The 27,646-nt window shown below is 37.0% G+C and overlaps 1 protein-coding gene across 18 annotated transcripts in view; it reads left to right on the forward strand.

The window, feature by feature from the left end:
- LOC114659130 (calcium-activated chloride channel regulator 1-like) overlaps positions 1–27,646 on the forward strand; it is a 257,992-nt gene that overhangs the window by 102,411 nt on the left and 127,935 nt on the right. For 9 of the 18 annotated variants that reach the window (XM_051933064.1, XM_051933063.1, XM_051933065.1 and 6 more), the window contains 7 exons: positions 2,155–2,332; positions 2,660–2,745; positions 5,380–5,604; positions 14,127–14,394; positions 17,212–17,379; positions 17,995–18,225; positions 19,026–21,250. In XM_051933064.1, coding sequence (XP_051789024.1) covers positions 2,155–2,332; positions 2,660–2,745; positions 5,380–5,604; positions 14,127–14,394; positions 17,212–17,379; positions 17,995–18,225; positions 19,026–19,471 — 1,602 coding nt within the window. In that variant the 3' untranslated portion in view covers positions 19,472–21,250. Of the gene's footprint in view, positions 1–2,154; positions 2,333–2,659; positions 2,746–5,379; positions 5,605–14,126; positions 14,395–17,211; positions 17,380–17,994; positions 18,226–19,025; positions 21,251–27,646 lie in introns of those variants that run through there. The other 9 variants (XM_051933058.1, XM_051933057.1, XM_051933056.1 and 6 more) reach the window with 9 other exon arrangements.

Genomic DNA, 27,646 nt, shown 5'->3' on the forward strand with positions numbered 1-27,646 from the left:
AACTAACTGCATATTGTTTAAAAATTTATGGCACTTAATTTTAATCAACCTGTAATAATATAATGGTGCACAGAATGGTCTAACTATTCTAAACACCATAATTGCTTTAGCGTTGTTACTCTCACTGCACCTTCTTCTTCTTCTTTCAGCTGCTCCCGTTAGGGGTTGCCACAGCGGATCATCATTTTCCATATTACTCTCACTGCCCCACTCAGAGTATTTATATCACTGTATCTGAGTGTGGAATCACTGCTCTACAGCAGAGAGAATTATCGGTATACAGCATCAAGCACACACTGCCTCAACCATGCGCACTGTCTATTGAGCTGCTCTCATACGACAAACGCTTCAGAGCCTTTCCTATACGGACCTCGTGGTTCAGAAACAGTTTCATCCCAAGAACTATAAATGCATTCAATCAGTCCATCAAATGCTCCTTGTAGAACTGTTTGTACTTATAAGTACAATTACCTCACTGTAAACTTACAATACAGTCATAATATTGTACAACCTAAGCCACTTTATAAAGTGCACATTTATATATGATGACGATATCATTTTTAAGATGAAATGCAGAAAAATCTGTTTATTATATTATACAGATAAAATGTTAACATCATTTAAGCAATCTATATTGTTAATAATTAAACATTTGAGGACACGGTATTGCAGCACTAGCAAGGAGCTTGTGCCCGTTCATGGATTGTTCCTGCCTTGTGCTGTATTCTTGCTGGGACTGGCGCGACACTGGAAGGATAAATGGATAGAATAATTAAACATGTACTACAAAGATATTTCAATGTTCCTTAAAAGTTTTGAAGAATCAGAGTTCTAAGCTTACAGATGGCTTAACGTCTGTTACAGAGCTGATTGTGTGGCGATTGGGTAATTGGAGAAAGAAAAGGAAGGACAGGAATTGGGGGTTAATACGTTTGAAAGAGAAAGTACTACTGCAATAAATTAGTTCATGGAATGTCGCGCACGGCGCAGCAAGCATCTTGCGGGAGGCATGCGCCGCCGTGTTCCCATGTTTAATACATGCTTTAATTGATATGATATGAACACTGAAATGATATCAAGTATACATCTCAGTATTTAAATTATTCAGAAAAGTGTAATATCATGAATGTAATGTATTCTGTGTCCTGTCGGATGAAGAGAGCGCCTGTTTAAGAAGCACGTAGTGATTCACACACATAGAGCAGAAGAACACATAGAAAACAAAGCATTTAATGTGCTACTTTAGTTACGATAGGATTTGAGAAACTAGTCATTTAAACGATTTTAAGATGAAGTTTATGATGTTCTACTTTAATGACAAAATAAACTATGTGATTAAAGTGGAAATTTCAAGATTAAAGTTGACATTTCAAGCTTTTTTCAAACTGTGTCCCTATTTTGTTTTCTTTTCTCTGTACCCTAATAAGCTTCCATATGTCACTCAGATGGTGGGCTACGACTAACCTTTTCACGGCGACTTTGATATCTGACAACTTCTTTTTTATTTCGGGGCACTGTGCGACTTTGTGAACTTGAGCTTTTGAGTTTCTCCGACACTCTGTCACTCGATCAACTTCCTTTTGTTGTTTATACCACTGTTTAAACCAACAAATTGTATGTTTTTCTTTGCCTCCATTTGGTATTCGCTGAAAGTCTTCTATTTTCCCCTGTGCTTTTGCCATTGCCTTTTCACAGAATGCTGAGCTTAAGGGGCTGTTTATATTGATTTGCATATTCAAAGAGGTGTAATTCTGGGAGTAGTTGGGGCAGGACAGCAGGTGCGTGCACGTGCGTTACTTTCACGCTGACCGGGATTTATGGAGTGGAAGAATATGGAAGTTGGCGAACGCACAGATTTATGCATCTGGATTTTTTTGTGCGTACGGACATTTCTGCTTTTGTCCGTATGCCATGTTTTAGTGTGAATTCGACACATGCCATTACTCATGAGGCCCCAGATGTTTATGCTTGACAGAAGGTACTGCACTTCTATTTTTGCTAACAGAAATCTGAACTGACATCTGCTTACTTAATTAAATGTCTATTATATAAAAATAGTTGGCTGTATTTTCTCTGAAGTTAATTTTGTAGGTACTGTTTCTTACAAGTGTTGAAGTTCTTAAGTGTTTGAACGCTGCATTTAATCATTTTTAGGTACTACGTAATGATGATGCAAGCACTGAAGGAGATGAAATTGTTCTGTTAACAGATGGTGAAGATTCAGGAATAAGCAACTGCTTTGAGGTGGTAAGGACAAGTGGAACTAAAGTTCACACAATTGCATTGGGTCCAAGTGCAGCGAAAGAACTTGAAATGCTTTCAGAAATGACAGGTATGCTTTTATATTTTATGCTTGAAGTACATTTTATGCTGGAGATTTTTTTTAATCGTATAAATGAAGATGGGGTCGGTATTCACTTGGATTTGCAATGTGTAAAAATTCAAATGCATTTATTGAACAGAAGTCCCTAATATGTTAGCAAAACATTCTCTCTCTTGAAAGCATAGTTATTTGTAAAACTAAGTGTCATTTTTCTCCATCAGATCACAGCTTTAGCTTAGTCCATTTCTTAGATGAATCAGTGTTACTAAAATGCTACTGAATGGTTTTTTTGGACATCAAAACTAAACTTTTCCTTCTTCTGCCAAATGATTTTAGATGGAAAGAAGTATTATGCCTCTGATAATTTTAATTCAAATGGATTACTGGAAGCTTTCATGGAATTATCAGAAGAACAGATACAGGTATGAGCAGTAATTACTTGCTGTCTTTAAATGACAGCTGGAGTGTAGAATATTTTATTTTTCTCCATACCTTTTTATTAGCTTTACATCATGTTTTACAATATTTTTCTCATAATATAATTTATTTTTCCATTTTCTTCTGTACCTTAATGTTACACTCTATTTATGCATATTTTACCCATAATTGTTGGATGATGTTATGTCTACCTTTGTTATTGTCAGATTAGATGTAATTATACAGGATTTATTAAATCAGTAAACCTTAAAAGAAACCGTTTTAACTGTAGTAAACATTTACAGTTTTGGTTAACTTTAAATATTAAAAATGTATTTAAAAGTTTTGTATTATTTAGATGTTGAATTACATACATATGTGTTCCAACATTTATCTAGTGTTTAGGGTCTTTGGTCAGGTGTTTATTACAATTTGGAACAATTTCAAGAATATGTTGATCTAAAACCTCTAGATTTGTAATAAAAGACTATGTAAAAGACATTATCTTTGCTGAAAGCTGTATGTGCTAGAAAAATTACAGCAGCTTGCCAGAGACATATCTTCTTACTTGAGTGGAACAAAATGAGTTGTATTAATGTATAATATCAACTTTTTAGATATTCCGCCCATATTTCAGAGTTTTGTTCTGTATTCAATGAGATATTATACTTTGAAATTCAATACATATTTTTAAAAACACTTTCCTGATGTGACATTTCTTAAAGGAATACCCCACATAAAACATGATATTTTTATTTTTTAGTTACACCATGTAATTTGTAGTGGTGCCCAAGAAAAAGTTTGAATGTCATATTTTCAAGCAGAGTAAGAGAAAAAGGTTTATGATATGATGGATCCTAATTGTGACCTGCGCTGCACAATGGCAAACTATGTGGAAATTGTCCATAGAAAAAAACAAACAATTATCATGCCTGTCTCCATGATCCATTGGTCAAGAGACCTGTTTTCAAAGCAAAAAACACAGAATTATAGGAATACATTTTCTTGTTTACAAAGTAAACTATTAGTAATATTTGAGCAAAAAGTGGATGCATTTCCCTCACTTTGAGCATACGACTAAATAATGGATATGTGGATTAAGCAGGACAAGTAACATGAGAACATTTTCCTGTTTTCCATGGACATTTTTACATAATTTGTCATTGTACAGTACTGGTCACCATTAGGAGCCATCATATTATAAAAGATTTCCTCTCAAGCTCTGCCATTAAACATGACATTACAAATTTTTCTCAGCCATTGCTACAAACTACATGGGGTAAGTAATATATAAAAATATCTTTATTGGTGGGCAAATATCTTTAAACTTTAAGCAATGTACAGGAAAATATGGTATCAGTTGAAAGCAAGTAAAACTCTTCTAGCATTGTTTTTCTGTTGGTAAATGAAGTCACATATTCTAATTTCAATAACCAAGAACATGTGCAGTAAAAAATGGAAATACACCACCTTAAAAATGGAGACAACAAATGCACAAATACACAATAGTGTTTGTCATCAGTTTTAAAAATGACAAGAACATTTTTTGCTTAATGACTTTACTTGCCATTGCTGCTTTGTGTCTTCAAAGTGTGTGCCTTCACTAGTTGTTGTGGATGTGCGCAGTTTCCATTTGTGATGGGGCACTGGTCCTTAAAGGCTTGCCAGGGTTAAAACAAGCAATAAATGTGAGTTTAACAACAACAAAAACATTTATTTATATAGAACATTTTCATACAAACAATGCAGCTCAAAGTGCTTTATAAGATTAAATAAAAAGGAAGTTAATATATAAAACATAAACAAGATTAGGAAATAATATCATACAGTATGTAACAAAGGAAAAGGTAAGGTCGGATAACCAGGAGGACAGAAAAAAAACCCCAAAAAACTCCAGTTTGGCTGGAGAAAAAAACAAAATCTGTAGGGGTTCCAAGGCTAAAAGACCACCCAGCCCCCATTGGGCATTCTGCCTAACATACTGTAGATGTTCTAAATCAGTCCTCATGATTTTCAGACTTCACGTGGAATAAGAGAAAAATCTATGAATCATTATTTACGTGAGCCTCCATTACAGGAGCCATATTCAGGCATCCGTTATAAACAGAAGAAACAACACCAATATGCAATGGCATGTGCAAGATGAAGTCACACTTCACAAACACTTAAAGTCACCAGAAACTGGTTAATATGAGGACACTAGATAAGGAAGTACACTGTATAAGAAAATTAAAGTTTAATTAAGGGTAATGGATTATTGTTCTGTACAACAAAGAGTAATTTGGATGTTCCTCCAAAGTATTATACCTAATGTGAAAATGTTCATAAGGGAGATTGAAAGAGAAGGAAATGTTACAGTTACAGAAATCAATCAATCAGATGTCCTGCGTGTAAATTTGACTGAACTCTCCCCACTTTTGTTTTCATTTTCTGAAATACTTCAGCCATAATATTAATACCCTGGGGGAAATGTGAGGAGGATCAGAGATATGATGTTAATAAGTAGGTATTTCACCTTTCTGAAAGATCAATTGTTGAGATACATACATTATTTATACTTGTATTGTCCTGATAAGTGAAAGTGGCAATGGAGAATCTAATATTTCAATGTTATAATGATTATCTTACTTTTTTATCAGTTGGAAAGCACTGGAGGTACACAGAAACCAGGGGGCAGTTTAGTTGGAGACACTTATATTGACAGTGGAGTTGGATTTAACACAAACTTCTTAGTGACCTGGCAGACTAATGTCAAACCAGACATTTCCATTAGCGATCCTGATGGAAACAAATATTTAACCAAAGATTTCAAATTAGAAGAGAAAGCAACAGTTGGCACATTGATCATCCCCGGAAAAGCAAAGGTACTTAAAAACTGTATTCAATATTGATATTAATGGCATGATTGTGTTTATTTTATGCAATATGGTAAAACAGTTAGAGACAACTGTCCAAGACCCTGGGTTCAAATGACAGTTGAAACATTCTGTGAAGTTTAAAATCGACTGAAGTTTGTATAGGTTTTCCTGTGGACATTCTAGACCCATATTTCAAAGTCTTTACAATGCAATTTAGATTTCACGGTGACTATAAAGTACTCCTGTATGAGCCGGTAGATATCTATGCAACAGTGTGCCCTGTGAAGGACTGGCACCCCATTCAGGGTTGATTTTTGCCTTGCACCTGATGTTGCCTGAATCCTTGAGTAAGCTGTGACCCTATACCTGGATAAAGTGGCCTCAGACAGTAGAAGGGTGAAAACAAGAGCTACTGAAGTAGTTAAGAGGCAGAGTAATTAAGACAGAAACCAAGAGGAAGTACTTTTTCACACAAAGGCTGAGGAAGCGTTGAACAGATCATTCAGTCATGCAGTTAAAGCAAAAAATGCATTAGCTTTCAAAAACCCTTTGAAGGAGATTTTGAGACAATTTAGGTATTAGCCAACTACCCAAATTTAATGGGTTGAATAATCACATTTTTATTGAGAGAAAATAAATAAAAATGTGATCACAAGTTCTAATTTTGACAAAGAAGCAAATTTATATGTAAATGAACATTTCTCAACATGTGTCATTCCTTCTTTACCACTTTGTTGCATACTAAATAAGCACAGAAAGCCCATAATTAATTAGTTGTCATTTTTTCTATCAAACTAACAAGACAGAATTATTAGAAACCAAGAAAGTATCAGAACTAAAAAGGGAAATTACTAGAATAGATGAAGAACATGCCAGGCAACCAAAAGAGGCTCTACATAGGAAAAGGCAGGGTCTGTGTTCAGAATTCAACCTCTTGACAATTAAAGAAACTGAACAACTAATTTATAAATCCAGACATCATTACTATGAACATGGAGAGAAAGCTAATAAGCTTTTAGCTCAACAAGTCCACAAGCAAGAAGTTCGCAATGCAATCCCAGTAATCACCAACACGAACGGAGATGAAATCATTGACCATAAAAATATAATGCACACATTTAGAGACTACTATAAATCCTTATATTCTACTGAGTTTAAAGAAGACAACACACAATCTAATGCATTTCTGGATACATTACAGTTACCACAAATAGATACTTTTAGTGCGGAGGAAATGGATAAACCTCTGGCGCTATCAGAATTATTAGATGCTATAAAGTCACTTCAAGGCGGGAAAGCAGCAGGCCCTGGTGGCTACCCTGCAGAATTTTATAAGAAATTCTCCGCTCAGCTAGCTCCCCTCCTATTAGAAACATTTACAGAAGCTAGAGACAATCAAATTCTACCTCAAACTTTTCGCCAAGCATTAATCACCGTCTTTCCTAAACAAAATAAGGACTTATTACAATGTGCATCATACAGACCAATTTCACTTCTGAATAATGATCTTAAGATACTCTCAAAAATCATAGCTGTCTTTGGTAATATCACAAGATCAAACTGGATTTATCAAGGGTCGACACTTATCCTCCAATCTTCGATGCCTGTTTTAAAAATTAAGCAAGACTTGCATAGATGGTCAACCCTTCATCTCACTCTAGCTGGAAGAATTAATGTTGTTAAGATGAATTTTCTTCCTAAGCTTCTTTTTTCATTTCAAAACATTCCAATATACATCAATAAATCATTTTTTAAGCAATTAGATTCAACAATAACCTCATTTATTTGAAACTCAAACCATCCACGTATCCAAAGAGCGACCCTACAAAGACCTAAGGCAGAAGGTGGCATGGCTCTACCTAACTTTCAGTTTTATTACTGGGCAGCAAACATACAAGCTATAAAAACCTGGACACAAATAGATGAACATACACAGGCCTGGTCTGCAATAGAAGTAAAATCCTGCAGTACTTCTCTATATTCCCTGCTTTGTGCCCCAATAAATGCAAGTTATCGGCAATATACTAATAACCCAATTGTGCTTCACTCACTCAGAATATGGAACCAATGTAGAAAGCATTTTAAGATGGAGAATCTTTTATCTGAGGCACCTCTGCAAGAGAACCACCTCTTTCAACCCTTGTAAACATATGCAGTTTTTAATATCTGGAAAAAATTTTGGGATTAAAATGCTCCAGAGACATTTATATAGACAACATCTTTGCATCCTACGAACAATTACATTCCAAATTTAACTTTCCAGCTACACTTTTCTTTCACTATCTTCAAATTAGGAACTTTGTTAAACAGAACCTGCCCGGTTTTCCTCATCTTGCACCCTTGTACATGCTGGAAAAAATATTGCTCAATTTCAAGGACTTAGACACCACCTCTGCAATATATAAAATTATTTTACAGTCCCTCCCTTTCAAAGATCCAAGAGGACAATGGGAAAAAGATCTCTTAATCAATATATCAGAAAAGGAGCGGAAAGTAGCAATGCAGAGAATTCACTCGAGCTCCATATGTGCAAAGCATACAATTATTCAACTCAAAGTTATATATCGAGCACATCTGTCTCGCCTGTGAATTTGTGAATTTCCCATTGGGATTAATCAAGTATCTATCTATCTATCTATCTATCTATCTATCTATCTATCTATCTATCTATCTATCTATCTATCTATCTATCTATCTATCTATCTATCTATCTATCTATCTATCTAAAAATGTTTCCTATCTGTCCAAAATGTTTCCAGGGCAAGATCCAACCTGCGAACGCTGCAATCAAGTTCCAGCCTCACTGGGTCACATGTTTTGGGCCTGCACCAAATTAACATCATTTTAGAACAAAATTTTTAAGTGCCTTTCAGACAGCCTTGGTGTCACAATCCCTCCTAACCCATTAACAGCTGTGTTTGGTATTCCTCCAGATGGGTTTAAAGTGGAGAAGGACAAACAAACTGTGATTGCATTCACAACACTTTTGGCACATAGACTTATTTTGCTAAACTGGAAGAATCCTAACTCTCCTCTTTTAAGTCAGTGGGAAACAGATGTTTTATACTATCTGAAATTGGAAAAAATTGGAAAAAATCAAATACAGTGGAACCTCGAGATACGATCACCTCTGTATACGAGAAATTCAAGATAAGAGGAAAGTATGAGCGAAAAATTTGGATCTAAATACGAGCATTGGTTCACGTAACGAGCCACGAGCCAGGCTGTGGGTATGCGTGACGCGTTTCCCGATTCGCCTCGACTCGGGGATTCACCCAAGCTGGCGCTGCCCGCATTTAATGTGAAAATAATTATTCCAAGCTGATGCCGCCCGTATTTAATGTGAAAATAACTATTCCAAGCTGACGCTGCCCACATTTAATGTGAAAATAATTATTCCAAGCTGACGCTGCCCGCATTTAATGTGAAAATAATTATTCCAAGCTGACGCTGCCCGCATTTAACGTGAAAATAATTAATCCAAGCTGACGCTGCCCACATTTAACGTGAAAATAATTATTCCACGATGCCTCTCAAGAAGATTGTTGCCTCAAAGAAAAAAAAGGAAGCCGTGGCCGTTGAAATTAAGAAAGAAATCATAGATAAACATGAGCGTGGTGTAAGAGTGACAGAACTGGCGAAGACTTACGGCCGTTCGACATCGACGATCTGCACTATTCTGAAGAAGAAGGAACAAATTAAGAAACTTAATGTGGCCAAAGGAGTTACCGTGACTTCCAAGCACCGTCCAAAACTCCTAGAAGATGTTGAGAAGCTGTTGTTGGTATGGATTAACGAGAAGCAGTTAAAAGGCGATTCGGTGTCGGAAGCTATCACTTGCGCTAAGGCTAAGACGCTGTACTTGGACCTTCTCCGAAAAACACCAGGTACGTCGGCTGAAGATGAGGAGGCATTTAAGGCAAGCCATAGATGGTTTGCAAAATTTAAAAAGAGAACCGGTATTCACAGTGTTGTGCGACATGGGGAGGCTGCCAGCTCTGATACAGCTGCTGCTGATAAATTTGGGCAAGAGTTCCAACAATTTATTACTAGTGAGGGGTTTATTCCCCAGCAAGTGTTTAATTGTGATGAAACAGGTCTTTTTTGGAAGAAAATGCCTAAGAGGACCTACATCACGCAAGAGGAGAAATCTTTGCCTGGCCACAAGCCAATGAAAGATAGGCTTACCCTCTTGTTCTGCGCCAACGCAAGTGGAGACTGTAAAATCAAGCCGTTGCTCGTCTACCACTCAGAAAATCCACGAGTTTTCAAGAGGGGGAAGGTGCAGAAAAAACAACTGAATGTGATGTGGCGGGCCAACAGCAAAGCCTGGGTAACACGGCAATTTTTCATTGAGTGGGTCAATGAAGTTTTTGGCCCCTCAGTGAAGAAATATCTTCAAGAAAAAAAGTTGCCACTCAAGGTTTTGCTCATCCTGGATAATGCTACTGCACATCCTCCAGGGCTTGAAGATGATTTGCTGGAGGAATTTCAGTTCATCAAAGTCAAGTTTCTTCCTCCCAACACCACTCCACTTCTCCAGCCCATGGACCAGCAAGTAATTTCCAACTTTAAAAAGCTGTACACGAAGGCCTTTTTCAAAGGTGTTTTGAAGTGACTGAAAATACAAGCCTGACCCTCAGAGAATTTTGGAAGGATCACTTCAACATCTTAAATTGTTTAAACCTTATTGATAAGGCCTGGGAAGAAGTCTCAGTGAGGACCCTGAATTCGGCATGGAAAAAACTGTGGCCTCAGAGTGTTCCTGACTTTGGTTTCGATCCTCAACCTGTGGACAAAACACTGCAGCTAGTCGAAGAAATTGTATCTCTGGGGAAAAGTATGGGTCTGGATGTGGATGGTGCTGATCTGGATGAGTTAGTGGAGGAGCATAGTGAAGAACTTACGACGGATGAACTTAAGGAACTTCACAAGGAGCAGCAGCAAGAGGTGGTAGAAGAGCTTTCGTTAGGGGAGGAGGGAGCAGGGGATGAGACCCTCTCTTCCAGTAAGATTAAAGAAGTGTTAGCAAAGTGGGAAGAAGTAAAAACTTTCTTTGAAGAAAATCACCCTAATAAAGCAGTGTGTGGGCGCACCATGAACTTGTGTAATGACAATGTAGTGTCGCATTTTAGGGGCATCTTAAAAAGAAGACAGAAGCAAGTGTCATTAGATAAGTTTTTGGTAAAGCAACCTGCAACTAAAAGAAAGTCAAGCGATTCTGACCCAGAACCTGCTTCCAGTGGGGTAAAAGTCCCAAGAAGAGAGAGCCTTCCTGAATCAGAGGGGGACTCTCCTTCCCCACAGTAACCCATTTTATTTACCAGTGTTATTTATTAAAGGTAAACTTTAATTAAAGGTAAACTACAGTATATATTTTTTATCAGTGTTATTTGTTTATGTTCATATTTTTGGGGGTGCGGAACGGATTAACTGGATTTCCATTATTTTCAATGGGGAAGTTTTGTTCTAGATACAAGAAATTCACTATACAAGCTCAGTGCTGGAACGAATTAAACTCGTATCTAGAGCTTCCACAGTATTCAGTTAAAGGATCTGTACAGAATTTTTTTAAAACCTGGCAGAATATAATCAATACAATTTTAGAGTAAGCTCTTAAAGCACAGAGGAAGCAATTATCTCCGCATTTCTTTTTCTTCTCCCATTCATCTCTACTGGTCTATTAAACTCATCAAATTAGGTATGTTTACAAGCCTTAAGTTTTACCCCGTTGGCCATGCTCTCTCTCTCAGGGGTGGGGGTCGACTTGTTTTTCAATCCTATTTTTTGTAAAAAATTGATCGATTTGTATGAATGATTACAATAAAATTAATAAAATTTTTAAAAAAAAGCAAAAAACTGACAAGATATTATTTCAAAGTAACATACTAAGTTACATGCATTATATCAAGACCCTATTAGATAGTTTTAAGGTAAAATAAAGTTAGTATTGTATTAACTTAATTTAATTTCTGCACAAGTAATTTTTTTAAAATTAGAGTAAATTTCTCAAAGTAGTTAAAATTCTTATAATGAATTAATCCAGGGAAATTTCTAGTTGAGAATAGTGAACATCTTTTGCAAATTGTAGTTTTCAATATGCGTGAAAGTGATTTTTCCTTCCAGTAATTCTTTTCCATTCTTCTACACTTACCACTGTAGTCATTCATCAAATCGCTTCATCATGTTCTCTCAGGGTCCAGTGACACCCAGTGATTTTCTTATTACTGAGATGTCCTCGTTTGCAAATGACTTAACTAAACTGACAATCAAATATCCAGTTTATTTTTATTCACAGGAAATGTTTTTCTTTCAAGTTTGAATAGAAAAAAGAACTTGATGAACAATGACAAACATTTAATCTTTTCAATAAGTTTGTAAATGACATCCATTTCCATTAATTTTAGATAATTAATTTAGCAAATTGAAGCTCAGGAATAACTTTATACAATAGTCAGTGAAGAATCCACAAAGACAATTGGTCACTAGATAGACACTCTAATCATGTAAGCCAAGACTATTACAATAACATAATTAAAATTTTGTATTCCATGCAGTTCTTCAACTTAATTTAATTTAATTGACATTAATATTTAAACATTTAACAAGTTCAAAAACAATATTTTAGCTCCTTTTGAAAGTAGCTGGAAAACAAACACGTTTTAAAGCACAGAGTGAAAAATAAGTCTAAGCGCTTCTGAGTAAACCCCACATTAAATTATATAATTATTGTGTTTTACATAAAAATGGACACTACTGTTGTTGTGCACCCACTGTTGGATCTGCTGCAATTAGAGTATCATGTCACAGACAAAAAATGAGATTGTGTGATCCTACGTTATGCGTCAGATGTGTCTCTTTTCATTCCTAACAGTACTGTTTGCTTATAGAGATTCAAGTTTGCAATCTTGAATAAGTAGTGTTGTATTGTAGCAAAGTAGAAATATTTCAGTATTGTACTTGAATATAAATTTTTCTGCCTACTTTCACTTCATTTTCAAACTCAAATGACTACTATTCCATCCATCCATCCATTATCCAGCCCACTATATCCTAACACAGGGTCACGGGGGTCTGCTGGAGCCAATCCCAGCCAACACAGGGCGCAAGGCAGGGAACAAATCCTGGGCAGGGCGCCAGCCCACCGCAGATGACTACTTTTAATAAAATATATTTTGCTAGAAACATCCATTACTGAATATATTACAAGTGACATTTTTGCTTTTACAAAACAGTCTGGATCAGCTTTCAGAAATGATTCTTGTCATCTTTATGGTGACACAATTACAGTTTTGTTTTTGTAACATGTACAGCTTTTCCACCGTGCAATGCTTCAGTCAACCAGGTGTGAGAAACCAAAATGGACTTGAAGGGAGGCTAACACATGAACAGCATTCCAAAGTTGTGCTCTAGCATAAAACTGTTTCAGTATTTAATCACGTAAAGCAAACAATACTATTCACTTAGCTGGAAACATACACTACATGAAACTTACATCTGTATCTGCAAATTTCACAGAGTTTATAATCTAGTGAGATAGACTGTTTATAATACTGTCCACATCAGCATTTGGTACTCAGCTTGGTTGTCTGTAAGCGGCTCCTGTACTAACTGTGGTGGCACTTTATTCGATTTTGTTTTGTTGTGTTTGTACTGCCATTACCACTGCACATTATCAGTGGCTGTCTGCCTGACCATCTCTTGTGTTGCCTTTCACAGTGAGATGGAAGCTGCCATCTCATTTTGTGTACCATTCACTTTAAAGCAGGCTTGTCTTTTAGGTAAGCAGCCATGCAAAGTAATGTGAAAATATTGTTAGCAGTGACATTTCTTCCATTGCCAATTAATGGCTTAATGAGTCACATTACCAAAGTCATATTCTCTCTTTCCCTGGAATTCGAATGTGTTCTTTCTCCAATTAGGTAATGGCATTTTTACTATTTCAATCAGCAACTTTCCAAAATTTGATGTCAGACTTGCCAGGTTTGCTTTATAGTCACCGTGTGAAAGGGTATTAATGTTTTATTGTGAATAATTGCTCTTTAATAGTTATGTTCTGCTCTTATTTATAAATCACGATGTACATCTTCACAAAGTGTGCCAAGTGCAGTCAGTAGCAGCTGTCAGTATACAAAGTGCACAGCCAGCATCAATTTTAATGTGGGGAAAGGACAAAGCATGAGATCGCATGAGTCATTTTCTAGAAAGATACCTCTACTTTCACTCATGTATGGCTGCTGAGTACTTTATATAACAATGGGAATTAGTGTTATGTCATGATTGTAGGAAGAAGGAATATTAAATATCTATCTGTTACAGGTCCAGTATTTTATATGAAAGTTTACTTGCTTGCATTTGTAGACAAACTCATCAGTTACATTCCTTTATCACCCAGCAAAAGTGAACTTATTTTTTGATGAAGTGGCAGTCACAATGATCTCTCTGCATATTAAAATTGTGTTTCAGATGTGAATAATAAATGCTCTGTATTTTATTGTCTAAAATAAAGCCTGTATTTTTTTCCTCAGACTGGCAAATGGTCATACCGCATCGAAAATACTGCTCATCAACCTCAGTCCATGACGATTAGCATAACATCGCAGCCATCTGGTGCACAATCTGAACCGGTTATTGTGAAAACAAATCTACAACAAACAAATGAACCACCTTACACCGTTGTTATTTATGTAGAAGTCTTCAAAAACTTCATGCCTGTCCGCCACGCTAATGTTACTGCAATTATTGAAACAGCCAATACTAAAATTATTCCAGTCATTCTGAAAGATAATGGAGCAGGTAAAGTATATTTTAATTACTGTTCTTTAAATGCTAGAATTTAAAAACTTTGTGAAGCTCACAATATATAATACTGTATAAAGGATTCCATTTGTTGATTGGATTCTCTATGATTTTTGTCTCATTGGGATTCCTGGCTCAGTCTTAAGCCCAACATGATTGTTCAACTTAGAAGTGTCCTAAATAAGAGCCACAACTAGCCCAGGTGTTGTAGGATTCAAATTGTACAGCATATAAAAATACATTATCGTACATCAAGGACTTATGTTTATTTAGACTGGTAGGATAACCATTTTCACTTGGCATGCACTGTATGAGAGTCAGAGCAGCACAGGTCAGCAGAGGCCACAGGTTTAACTCTGATTTAATTAAGAAGTGTGGTAGCTAAGATCCCACAAAACTCAAAAAAGGCTTTAACTCAAAAACTAGGCCCCGGAATTCCAATGAGACCCTGTGATGCCCCATGACTGCAGCCAAGTGAATAATAAATAAATACTGTATTTAAAAATCCCAATCAAGATCAACTTCGCAAAAGTTACCATCTTTGTCATTACCAAGGAAAATCCATCCTACAAAACCCATAATAATCCCTAGACTGCATAGTACAGTTGACCTGTCAAACCCTTCCTGAAGCCATGAAAAACTCCCCTCTAGCTCTGCTCCCATCTCACTGTCACTACAATGCACAACATCTTTCCTTCTCTCTCTGCCACTTTAGTCAATACCTGCACAGAAACCATCCTGCCTGAGTCTCCCCTTTCAACCGTTCCTCTTTGTCTCCTCTGCTTTTTCAAATCCATAGCAGATTCAACCCACACTGTTCTCAATGGCATGTCCACAAGCACTGTCCCTGCTATACAAAAGTTTCCTCAGCAGTTCTGATGATGTCCCAACTTGCCACAAAGTTACATATATTAAATGGCAATTAATTAATTCAACTGGTGCACATGAATGCCAACTCCAGTTAAAACACCAGGAAAGAGTTAAAAGAAATCAATAAATTAATCAAAACTAAACTAAAATCCTCTCACATATTCCCTGTGACACACCATATCACTGACCTAAAAAGTACAAAGTAAGTCTGGCCTCTAAACTCAAGAAGGTTATCTTTGCAGCCTGCACACACCAAAAAAGACCAGTCCTATATTTTCTCAAATAAGAAAATGGAGAGGGAAACACAGAAAACTGCTGATTCCAAAATACTAAAACATTGATTCTTAATAATTAAGTGTATGTAAAAGATTCAAAAGCAAAACAATTGCAAAAACAAATTTAAAAGATGCAGCCAAAATAGAACAATGCCAAGTTGATAAATACAAAATTCAAATCCAACAAAGAATCAACAATGAAGGGAAGTTGACAAACACAACTGAATGTTAAGGATTGCATCAGCAAAGTACTGAGGCCTCTAAAGCCTTTATGAAGTGTGAAAAGGCGCTATATAGGTGCCCAACCCGACACAGATTCACACTAAGGCACGTGTAAAATAAACCAAATATTTATTTTTCTTCACCTGTGGGGCATGTCTTCCCCGTGAACCCCACAGGCACAACATAATCCCAACAACCACAATTCACCCACACAAAACACTCCCTTATGGCATCACCACTCCTCCCGTCAAGCTTCATCCTCCTCCTCCTGACTCTTGCCGCTGAGTGGTGGTTGCTGGCTCCTTTTATAGGAAGTGCTCCAGGTGCTTGATCGCCGAGTTCCGGCTGCACTTCCGGGTGTGACGAATACGCTGCCCATACGTGCTCAGGAGTCCCAGTTACAGCACCCCCTGGCGGTGCCTGCAGGACCCAACAGGGCTGCACCCAACTCCAATTCTCCTGGAGCCCTGCGGGAAATCGAGGCAGCGCTCCAACCCAGGGGGGCGGCCATCTAGCGTCCAGGGTGAGGTATTGCACCCTCCAGGGATGCTCCCCCTGAATATAAAGTGGACCCCGGCCGTCCGCCATAGAAGATTGAGGACAGTCCCTCAGCCGCAATATTAAATATTACCCCCCTGGAGTACAATATATATAGGACAAGGCACATAAAACAAAGGATTAATAAATATACACTCAGAACAACAGAATTATGAAAAATAATTAATAATCAAGGCAATACTTACAAAGAAACAGTAAAACACAAAAACAAAAGACTACAAAAATATGTCCAGCATAACATACTGTAAATTACAAATGAATACTCAAAACATAATCAAATAAATAAATATCAAAGAAGCTACCGGCAGAGTCCTAACAAAACCATAATACAAAAGAGTAGAGTATGGGTTACCCTGATGAAGGAGAAAAAAAAATTAACCATTGATATGGATACCCAGTGTGTGAGGCTTTAGCGGTTTAGCATTAAGGAATATTCCTGCACGTCAATAGGATAAACGACACACCCTGCCTCAGCACTGGATAAACACTTCAAGGCATTTATGTATTGAAACCATACAGATATAACGAACAGAAGACATGAAAATGAAGTAAAACCCATGCAAGAATAATATGAATATGGGCCATAAGAGATTAAGAAGATTTCTCTGTCTCAGTACCCAATAACCCCCCACCCTCATTTAACTCTCACCCACTTTTTGTAAAACCCAAATTAATGTAGCTCAGTCACCAGATTTGACTATTATAGTGTGTGATTGCCAGATGCCTCATGTGGTCTTATGCTTTGTTTATAAATTGTAATCTTTAGAACATAATTTTGTTATTTGACATCACAATGTATGGTAGCTAGTAACAATTCAATGGATAAGTTATTTTCACGCTCAGCTATATTTATCATTTGAGTATCCTTTTTAATTGGTGTTATTTTCAGCTGCTGATTTGGTCAAAGATGATGGCATTTACTCTTCTTTTATGACTGACTATGATGGGACTGGCAGGTACAACTTCAAAGTCCAAGTCTCAAAGCTTCATACTGAAACTAAGGCTGCAGCTGGACACACCTCAGGTGCTATGTATGTTCAAGGATATCTGGAAAATGGTAAGAGTATTGATATTAATGTTCATATCATCCCAGTTGTACAGCATGGAATGATATATTTAAAATTCAGTTTTATGCAATTATATAGCAAGTAAATGTTAATTAAGTTTTAAAACTTAACATGCTGTCTGATATTGGTGCATAATCAGTAAGATGAAGCAAAGGGAATATTAATCATGCACTTCTATAAGCTTTCAAATAGCTTATTTTTCACATTGTGTTAGAAAAATTAACATTTTTTTGTAATCAAGCTATTGTTTATCACTGATACTCTGTGTTATAATCAGAATTAACTAAATTAAGATTAAATAATTACAACTCATAATTTTTTATATTTTTAATGTTTAATGCATGGTATGTCTTTCTTAATCTCAATCATGGCCATTAAGATCCATATTTACTAGATAAAATATGGTAACCAAACGTGTGACAAGTTTAAATTTAAATGATTTTGTAGGGTATTCTTGCATAAATTGTAATACAATATTGTGATTGGGTAATGTTGTCTTTTAATGATGTGGCTACACATCACCAAGTGGCTCATCAGAAGTGATCGAACGTTATGGTCACTCTCTGTAATCTCTATAATGCTCAGCTGTGTGATTTTATATTTAGGTACTGTACACCTGAACCCACCAAAACCAGTTGTTGTTGATGATGAGGACTTTCCTGTTGAAGATTTTGTCAGAACTAAATCTGGAGGAACATTCATGGTGAAAGTGGTACCTCCTGCCAACCAAGATGTTTTTCCTCCTTGCCAAATTACTGATTTGTCAGCAGAATTATTAAATAATACTGTTATTCTGGCATGGACAGCACCAGGAGATGACATGGATAAAGGCACAGGTAACTTTTAGCACTATATATGAAAGTTGTGGTCAATCTCTATTCTGCACCACGTACAAAGACTTACCAGGTCAACCCTTACAGCTTAACACTAGGGTTGGTGTGAAATGGTGATTAGAAAAACATTAAGAACTAATATTTAGTAAGAGGCATTTTAAAATTCATGTTGATTTAATATAATATGTTAGATCCATTTTGACACCTAGCATCATAAACACAAAGACTTTGAATTCAGAATAAACAAGAAGTCTACCTTTAGAGTGTCCAGAAATGCTTTTGAGCTCTGGTATATTGTGTTCAAATTACCATCTCTGTGGATTTTTCACATTCTCCACATGTCTCACCAGGGTTACTCTTGGTTTCGTTCACATCAAAAAGCTGTGAAGATTAGACTGACTGCTAACTCTGTGCATTACATTGGTTTAGAGTCATGTGGAGAAAATTCCTGTCTTGTGGCTAATGCTGCTGGACAGACTCCCAAACCACTACAACAGACAAAGTGGATCACCAGAGCATTTTAACTGTAACACTGAAACCTGAGAGGTTCTGAACTGAATAAATTCCCTTTCATTGCTTAGAATTCATTGAATGAATTTACAGCAATAGACAATGGAGCCAGTCTTAGACAAATACCTACAAATCTCCAGAATCATGCTTAAATCTTACCTACAGAATTGGAACCAATTTTGTGAAATGTGACTTCTGAATGAGATTGAATAATGAGTCAATGCATGAAGCTGAGGTTTTGGGCCTACTGTATTTAACTCATTCTGATATTCTGTATTATCTGTGTTTCTCAGTGGCAGAGTATGAGATACGAAAGAGCAAGCAAGCAGTGCACCTGAGAGACAATTTTCACAATGCTACCCAGATCAACACTTCCAGCATTATTCCCTTGGCAGCGGGATCCAGAGAGCAGCTGTTATTTGACCTGGAAGAGGAAGAAAAAGTTAACAACAGTGTCATATTTTTTGCTGTTGTTTCACGTGATGAAAGTCTTCTCTCTTCAGATGTATCCAACATAGCCCAAGTAGTGATTTATCATCCAAGTCCTAAAAGCCGGGATCCTGATACTAGCAATCAAAACAGGAAGCTCACAGTGGGCCTAGCTGTGTCTTTAGTCACAATTATTTTATGTTCTGTTCTTGGCCTAATTGCCTTAATTATTAACAAAAGGAACAGTGGAATGATGGTATTAGATGAGGAACATGTTAGGAAAAAGTTAAATATAGTCGCAGAAGCATAATAAACAAAGAGCTGTTTTATATGATATATTTAAATAAGATCATTTACTGGCACTCAAAATGAAAAAAGGACTGCAGTACTTTCCTATTGGCTTTTTTAACTTATATCTGGCCATATTTTATGCTTTTTAATGCTGGTGCCTGTGCTTTGTAAATATGTGATAACTTTTAATGATGAAATTTTAATAACATTCAAATATTGTATTACCAAAAATCTGTTTGTAAGTTAGAGTTTGCATTTGTTTTCCTCTGAGTTCTTTGATTTTCTTCCAAGATCCCAAAAGATGCGTGCATTAGGTAGAGTTCTGATGCCCAGTTGGCCATATGTCTGTGAGAGTGTGGGTGTGCGCATAATTGGGCGCTGCAATGGACTAAGACCCACCCAGGGCTGTTTAATGCTCTGTGGCCCCCCACCACTATCACAAACCGGATTAAGTAAGGTTGTAGAATGTTGTGCTCTGTTATGCAGTAAGCTTAATTAGACAAAATTCCAGAAACAGCTACAACTGTAAGTAAAGTGATTCTGAATTGATAGTTATTGCATTAGCAGAGGATAATGGATTGAACAGACTAATTTAGACATGCAAATGCTTTAGTTTATAATTATCACTGTATTTATTTATTCTTTTTTATATATTTAGTAATATGTTCCTACTGAGGTGTATTTGAATTTATTTTTGTCAAGTAATATTTTTTCAGTATGTGTGTTGTATCATAAACAATGCTGCCCTATTGTTCCTTGCTTTAATTTAGAACTGAATTGAGGTCAGTTCTTTGTGGAGTGTTCAAGTTGTCCTCGTGGTCAAGTGGAGACCACAAAGAATTTTCCATTGGACTCTATCAGCTTGGTGTATCTTAGTGCAGTTATGAGTGTCCATAGCTAGACTAGTACTATTATTAGCCAGGGTGGGCTCTGGGTTGAAATTATTCTGAATAGCTAAATCAGGGAATGACAATGGGTATAGAATAACTTAAAGATTTTGTCATCTTTGTGATTATCAATATGCTTCTTTCAACTTTTTGTTTACCTGTTTATTCCCTTTCCATTTATTGAATGAAAGTGAAAAGATTAGGACATACCCACAGAGCTGAATTCATTTAGTATTTAGAGTTTACATTGAGTGTAGGTCAGTGGTGTAATATCTAGTGCTGCTGCCTCATAGTCTGAGAGTTCTTGCTTCATATCCCAGTCTGGTCACTGCCTATTTGCACTAGGCCACTGAGCTTTTCTCCAGATATTCAACTTTCCTCCCAGATCCTAGACATGTGTATACTTTGTTAATTAAATTGGACTGATATGTGTGAGGGTGTTGTGTGTTCTGTGATGGACTGACATCCCGTAGGCAGGTGGTCCCTGCTATTCACCCAATGTTGCTAGGATGGGCTCTGGCATCCCAACACCCTGAACTGGAATGAGGATGTTTGGAAAGTGGATGGATGGGTACTGTGCATAGTTAGATATTTATAGATATTTAAAATAAGGAAGAATACAAAGGCAGTAAATCAGTAGTCAGAATTAGACAAAATAAAATGTTGGAGAGGAAGGAAGGAATTAAGGCACTTGGACAGATGCATTTGTAGTAATTTTTTTCTCTTTTCAAACACACATATCAGCTGTTAACAGTTCATTACATAAATATATTTATACAATTTTCTAATATGGTATATTATTTCACAGTGTTGAGTAGAACCTAAATGCTTCATAATAGACAATACATTTAAAAAATGTGATCTGTAAGATGTTTTATTGTACTTTTAAGTATTAAATATTTACCAAGAAATTTGAGGTGCCTTATGTTTTATTATATTTCAAAACTACTGTGAGCTTAAGAGGCAAAGATATCCTTTTATGTACAAATAATGAGGAAAAAAATATATTGTTGTACCAATATTGTAACACCGATGTGGCATGGATTTGAGTGAAGATGTGGTGCAAAACAATGCTGTACTGTCAGTTCCAAACAACATGTGTACAGCGCCATGGTGGATGAAAGGTGAATACTTACCTGACCAGGAGACCATGACAGAAGGACAACCTGGGAGGAGGTATATCCTATTCGGAAGGTTATTGATTCCTATTCCAGACATGATAAAAACAAACAATGGATTGGGGGAATTCTGACCAGTTCATCTCCCAAAATGACATAGGGGTAGTGCTCCTCTGGTTTGGCCTCAGCCTGGATACCCACAGCATTGTCTAGGACTTGTAGTTTCAAAGTCCTTAGATGCCGCCGGGGGGTGCTATTGAGAATACACATCCTTGGTTTTGGGAGGCTTCAATATGACTCGGAAGTGCTTCTGTAAAGTGAGACCATGGCTCCAGAGGTACTCCCGGGTCTGTCATAAAAGGAAGCAGTCTTGATTCAAAAAAGTGAAGTAAAATTCAATTAGAGGAGCAAAAGGAAGTACTGTGTTAAGAAAGAAATGTATTGTGAATAAAAAAAACATTTATTTGCATCCATGACTGTCTTGGTGTGATTGTGTCTGGATGTGAGGCTCAGTGGTGCCCCCTGGAGGTCACAACAGTAAACCGGTACTATTCACAACAAAATTGCTCCTTTTCATAGGAAAATAATTTTTCTTTAGAATAGAGAAAATAAAAAAAATGAGGACTGTTATGATGGAAACCCATGATTAGCTATATTAGTTTATAAAGTAATGAAAATGAGTGCTGCTAATAAAGTGTATTTAAACAATTAATGACCAGGAATAGGTGACATCTCAAAATAAAAGTTGTCCCTTATGGAGTTTGGTCTAGAGGGTTGATAACAACATGCCAGGGACAGATGGTATCAGCAATGATCTCAGAGAAGCAGTTGTTACTGCTCATCAGTGTAGATAGGGATTATCATTTCTTTCGAAACTATCTGAAGTCCATCATTATACAATGAGAATATTATTTACAAATGGAAAACATTCAAGTCGGTTGCCAATCCTTATAGGTGCAACCCATTAAATTCATCCAAAGCTAACACCAGTTGATGCTCAGAGAATCTGCATATGGTAATTCATACCTCTAACATCAGAAGACGTCCAAACAAGAATGGCTTTAAAAAAGTGTAACAAGTAGAGAGCCTGTTTCTCTAAAAATTGTTTATTGCAGAACGGCACAAATTTACAAAGTTACACTTGAATCAACCACAAGAGATTTAGGACAGTATTCTCTGGATTTATGGGGTTGTTATGAATAATATCATATTTGGCAAAAGCCCAAATAAAACATTTCGCTATGAGAACCTCTCATCCACCATCAAAGTACTGTGGTGGAGGCATGATGATTTGAATCTGTTTTGTAGTCAGAAGATATGGGGTGCCTTAGAGTAATCAAGTCCAACATGAAGTCACATTTATGCCAGACTGTTCTACAGGAAAGTGTGAGGCCATTTGTTCAAAATATAAAGACTGAACAAAGCTGTATCGTACCATGGGGCAATGATCTCAATCACACCAACAAATGTAGAAAAATCAAATGATTGAAATGGCCATGTCAAAGTCAATACCTCAACTCCATTGAGAAACTGTGGCAGGACCTACCAAGGTCTTAGATTTACATGTGTTGAAGCAGTGTTGTGAAGAGGGGCAGGTTAAAATTCTTCCAATAAAAAACATTACTTCAACTTATTAGTTTTAAATCCAGCCCTACAAATTACATAATCACAGAATGTACTTAATTCTTTTTACACTTGGCTTCTGCTTGCTGGTATATTTTCTGTTGAAGGAATAATTTCAAAGTAAATATGTTATGTTTTACCTGTCACTTGAGGTTGGATTTGTGCAATTTTAGAACTTTTTGAGGATTAGGTGATTGCTAGTAAATGTCCTGGTGGGTAAAGCTACTTCACATCACTACAGAAGTCAAAAACAAATACTTGAGTATAATCAGACTGACCATTTTTACACAATTTTTGAAGAAGTGTGCTGTGGAAGAAAATTTCATGATATGAAATTGATTTGTAGGATTAAGTAGAAAAAAAAGGGAAAAAATCATCACTATCTGGATCTAAATGGAAAACAATGATGGGTGTATTTAAAGGAAATAATTTAGTCATAATTTCTACTTTGCTTTTTGAACCCCATCTAACAAGCTAGCAAACACTCTTATATTCCATCCCAATAGATGCTGCTCTAAAGATACCACAGTCGCACCATTTTCCTTTTCAGTCTTTTCCCTTTTGCATTACTAAAGTATACATGTCATATATGTAACAATATTGTCAGTTCTACCAGAGGCTAAGGTGTCATAAACGGTGTGTTTAGTTATTGCTGTGCATGCTTGGGAGGAATAAACAAGTGGAGAGCTCAGAGTAACCAAACATCACCCTGCTCCTCAACTGTGCCTTCCTATACAGACTTGAACATGTGTTCTTCTTCTAAGGACTTCCTAATCTTGCAGAGACCTTACCCAGCATTCACATTTTACTGTCCCCACCTCTCTCTCTCTCTGTCTCTCTCTCTCAACACAATCACTTGATCTTCCAACCAATCAGTTTTCTCTTGTCTCTCTTTGCTTAAGACCATTAATGACATTTGCATCAATCTATGGAATTATGCTTTTTTCTTCACATATTTTGGGAATGTCCTATCCAAGGTACTTTTTGGTCCAAGGTTGTCGTGTTTCTGACTTCCACTCTTACTATCAAGGTTCCCTTCTTGCTTCATTATTTTCTTCTGTTTGAGCTTTCTTCCCGTCTCACTGAATCTTCTCCAAGTGGTTATTTTCTTGTGTCTCTCTTTCTGCTAAATCAATTTTAGCAACCTAGTGGAAATCAACATACACATTATTAATTTTAAGGTGGAAGGCCTCTTTTATTATTTCAACCTTAGAGGAGCTATGTGCAGTGAGGATTTTTAAGGGGGCACCTGGTACTAACATAAACTACTGGAATCACTGGGTCAGAATCATTCAGAACTGGGTTTTTTTGGTGGTACTCACTGAGGATCTTGAAAGTACCTGTACAGAGCTGAGGACTTTCTCTTGTGTCTCAACTCAGTGGAGTCTTTGGCATGAAGTGACTTCAAAACTATCACTGGGAATATTTCTGGCTGATCTCCAAAGTCATGGCACCAGCAGGCCAGGTTTTTGACTAATGGAACATTAAAGTAGAACCTATAGTAGCCCCTGGTGTTCCTGCTCTCATAGCCCTTAAACAACCAGGTCCATATAGAGGTTCTGTCTATTTCTTTAGAAAAGCAACATGGTTCTATTCCTTCAACTCAGGATATGTGCTTCTTCTGTGGCAGAGAACTGGCTTCCTGCCAGTCCTCTTTGACTTCACTTTTAAAAAGTATACCCTGTCAGCCTGGAGCCTCATGGCCTCCTGTCAGTCTACCAAGGCTGTCTCTTCTCTCTCTCTCTCTAAGTAGAAGATAGCCCTGGCATCTGCTGTGTCTCGTGCCCAATAGCATTCTTGTCACCGGCAAGGAATTTTCCCATATCTACAGTCTCCATACATACCCCTTGTAACATTGCCTATAGCAGAAACTGAACCAGTTTCTCTGTGGTGGTATTTTGCACCACCACCATCTGACCAAGGCACTGTGCAGCCACCTGTTATGGTTAAGTTCCCCAGTTGTCCACAAGACCTACTGCATTGAATCATCATCAGGCAAGTATCCAACCCACTATATCCTAACACAGGGTCACGGGGGTCTGCTGGAGCCAATCCCAGGCAATACAGGGCGCAAGGCAGGAACAAATCCCTGGGCAGGGTGCCAGCCCACTGCAGGACACACACACACCAAGCACACACTAGGGACAAGTTAGGATCGCCAATGCACCTAACCTGAATGGCTTTGGACTGTGAGAGGAAACCCATGCAGACATCAGGAGAACATGCAAACTCCACGCAAGGAGGACCTGGGAAGCGAACCCAGGTCTCCTTACTGCGAGGCAGCAGCGCTACCACTGCTACATTGAATCCTCTCAGAAAAAGCCTGAAAACAATGAGAAATGACTTAATAACATTTATGTTTGGTAGAATGTCCAGTGGGTCTAGGTGGTCTTTAGGCCTTAAACCCCAAATTTAGTATTTTTGTCCAACTTAACTGAAGCTTGTATTTTCTCTCCTCCTGGCCATCTGACCTTATCACCGGACTCATCTTTAGACACTTACAGTATGATATTGTATATAAAAGATGCTACTCTTCCACTACTTATATATCTATGTTTTATAAGATCACTTGTATTTTTTCTTTGCTATTCTTATTAGTTTTACCTAATCTTATTTTTTTTCTTGTAACTTTCTCTTTGACATCTTATAAAGCACTTTGAGGTAAATTCTTTGTATGAGAATGTTTTATATAAATAAATGTTGTTGAGCTTGAGTCACTGGAATCATAGCTGCCATTTCTACCACTCAGCTACTGGAGATCTCCATCTAAGCAGTGCACATGTAGCTTTGTGATGCTGCTCTCCTGTGCAGCAGCTCTCTCAGCCTTACCGCAGGTGCTATTTGTTGTGATGCTGAACGATCTCCTCAGACTTTTCTTTTATTGCACTGGAGACCTTGTTTGACCAGAAATACAAAAGCATTCTTTAATTTGTGTATTAAAAAAGAGCCATGCTTGAAGATCTACTGCTCATAATTATTATAGTAGGCTTGAGTTCTATTTATTAAAGGTAACTTGTAAGATCAGGATGCAGTTGGAGCACAGGCAGACTAAGAATATATGCTCAGGGTTACATTGATATTTACATTTTTTTGCTAAGCAAACACTTTTATCCAAAGTATCTTACAAAGGAGGTCAACATAATCAAGTAAACATCAGTCTTTGAAACAAGTATTGCAGGGCATGGGTGCAAAATTGATGATACAAGTGAAGGACACTCTGTGCAGTGGGCAGAAGTGGGAATCCAACAGTCATCCTTATGGTGTGAGGTCCAAAGCCTTACACCCCACAACACACTGCCTGCCTGGGCAAAATCAAAGGGCAGCCAATACCTATTGGTATCCTCTGTGCACTCCAGTGCTTCCTGTTGCTTGTATTGTAAGTAAGTGGTTTAGTTTTTTATGGTTTTAGCCTTTTGGCATAACCCTTTAAGTATCGATTGCCATTGCAAAAAAGAAAATATAGAGTTAGATTTATTGATAGCTGTGGTGGGTTGGCACCCTGCCCGGGATTGGCTCCTGCCTTGTGCCCTGTGTTGGCTGGGATTGGCTCCAGCAGACCCCCGTGACCCTGTGTTCGGATTCAGCGGGTTGGAAAATGGATGGATTTTTTGATAGAAAATAACATTTCCAAGCATAATAAAGAAATTCTTAAGTGAACAGATCTTTATGTTTTTAGAGTCGAAAGGAAAATTTATCAATAGGAGTGACAGAAGTTCTGTAGCTTTATGAATTTAAGATTTATAAGTTACCAGGGTTTTGTGGCATCTCAGATATTTTCTCCACATTTAGCATGTCACTTACTTATGGTAGGAAATCTGAAATGAAAAGTTTGACTCCTTTCAGTAACATTGGATTACACATTCTAAACATGTCCCATACAGGCTTCATTTTTGTTTTTTTTTTAAATAAATGTATTGGCATCTAACCTTTGCTGAGAGTGCTGTTTGGGTTTCCGCTCTTTAGTGATATTTGGAATTTTTAAAGAGCAACATTGTCAGGAAATCAGGCGGGGAAACTGGGCATTTGTTTGGGAGTTTGCACATTCCCATGCACTACTATGGCCTCCTTGTGACCCTCACGCTCAGTACACTCAAATGAGTCAAACAAAGGATTATTTTATTTTGATCTGTGAGCATTGAAACATCTAAACAATGCCCTGCTCTATGGAATAATTACCATGTACTGTAATGTAATTATTTATTTATTTGTTTGTTTGTTTAATCTTTTTGTGAGGAAACTGTCACTTGTTGCAAATGCTTAACTTATTTGTTAAACACAGCAGGATTTTGCCAATGGCTTCTCTCATAATAACCACACATTAGATCTAATTATTACTTACAGAGGTGAGATTCAAAAATTAATTATTACTACATTAAATGTAGTTATTTCTGATCAGTACTTAATTACATTGCATTTGGTTTTACTTTTACCAATACACTTACAGTTAAAACAAAGACAGTGCAACATGTAGATTATGTAGATTAGTCTTTATCAAAATTTGTGGATATTTTGAGAACCTCAAGCATGAACAATTTGGATCAGATATATAATGCAGCTTTGAAAGAG

The sequence above is a fragment of the Erpetoichthys calabaricus genome, chromosome 10 (genome assembly GCF_900747795.2).
Source record: "Erpetoichthys calabaricus chromosome 10, fErpCal1.3, whole genome shotgun sequence".
Lineage (NCBI taxonomy): Eukaryota > Metazoa > Chordata > Cladistia > Polypteriformes > Polypteridae > Erpetoichthys > Erpetoichthys calabaricus.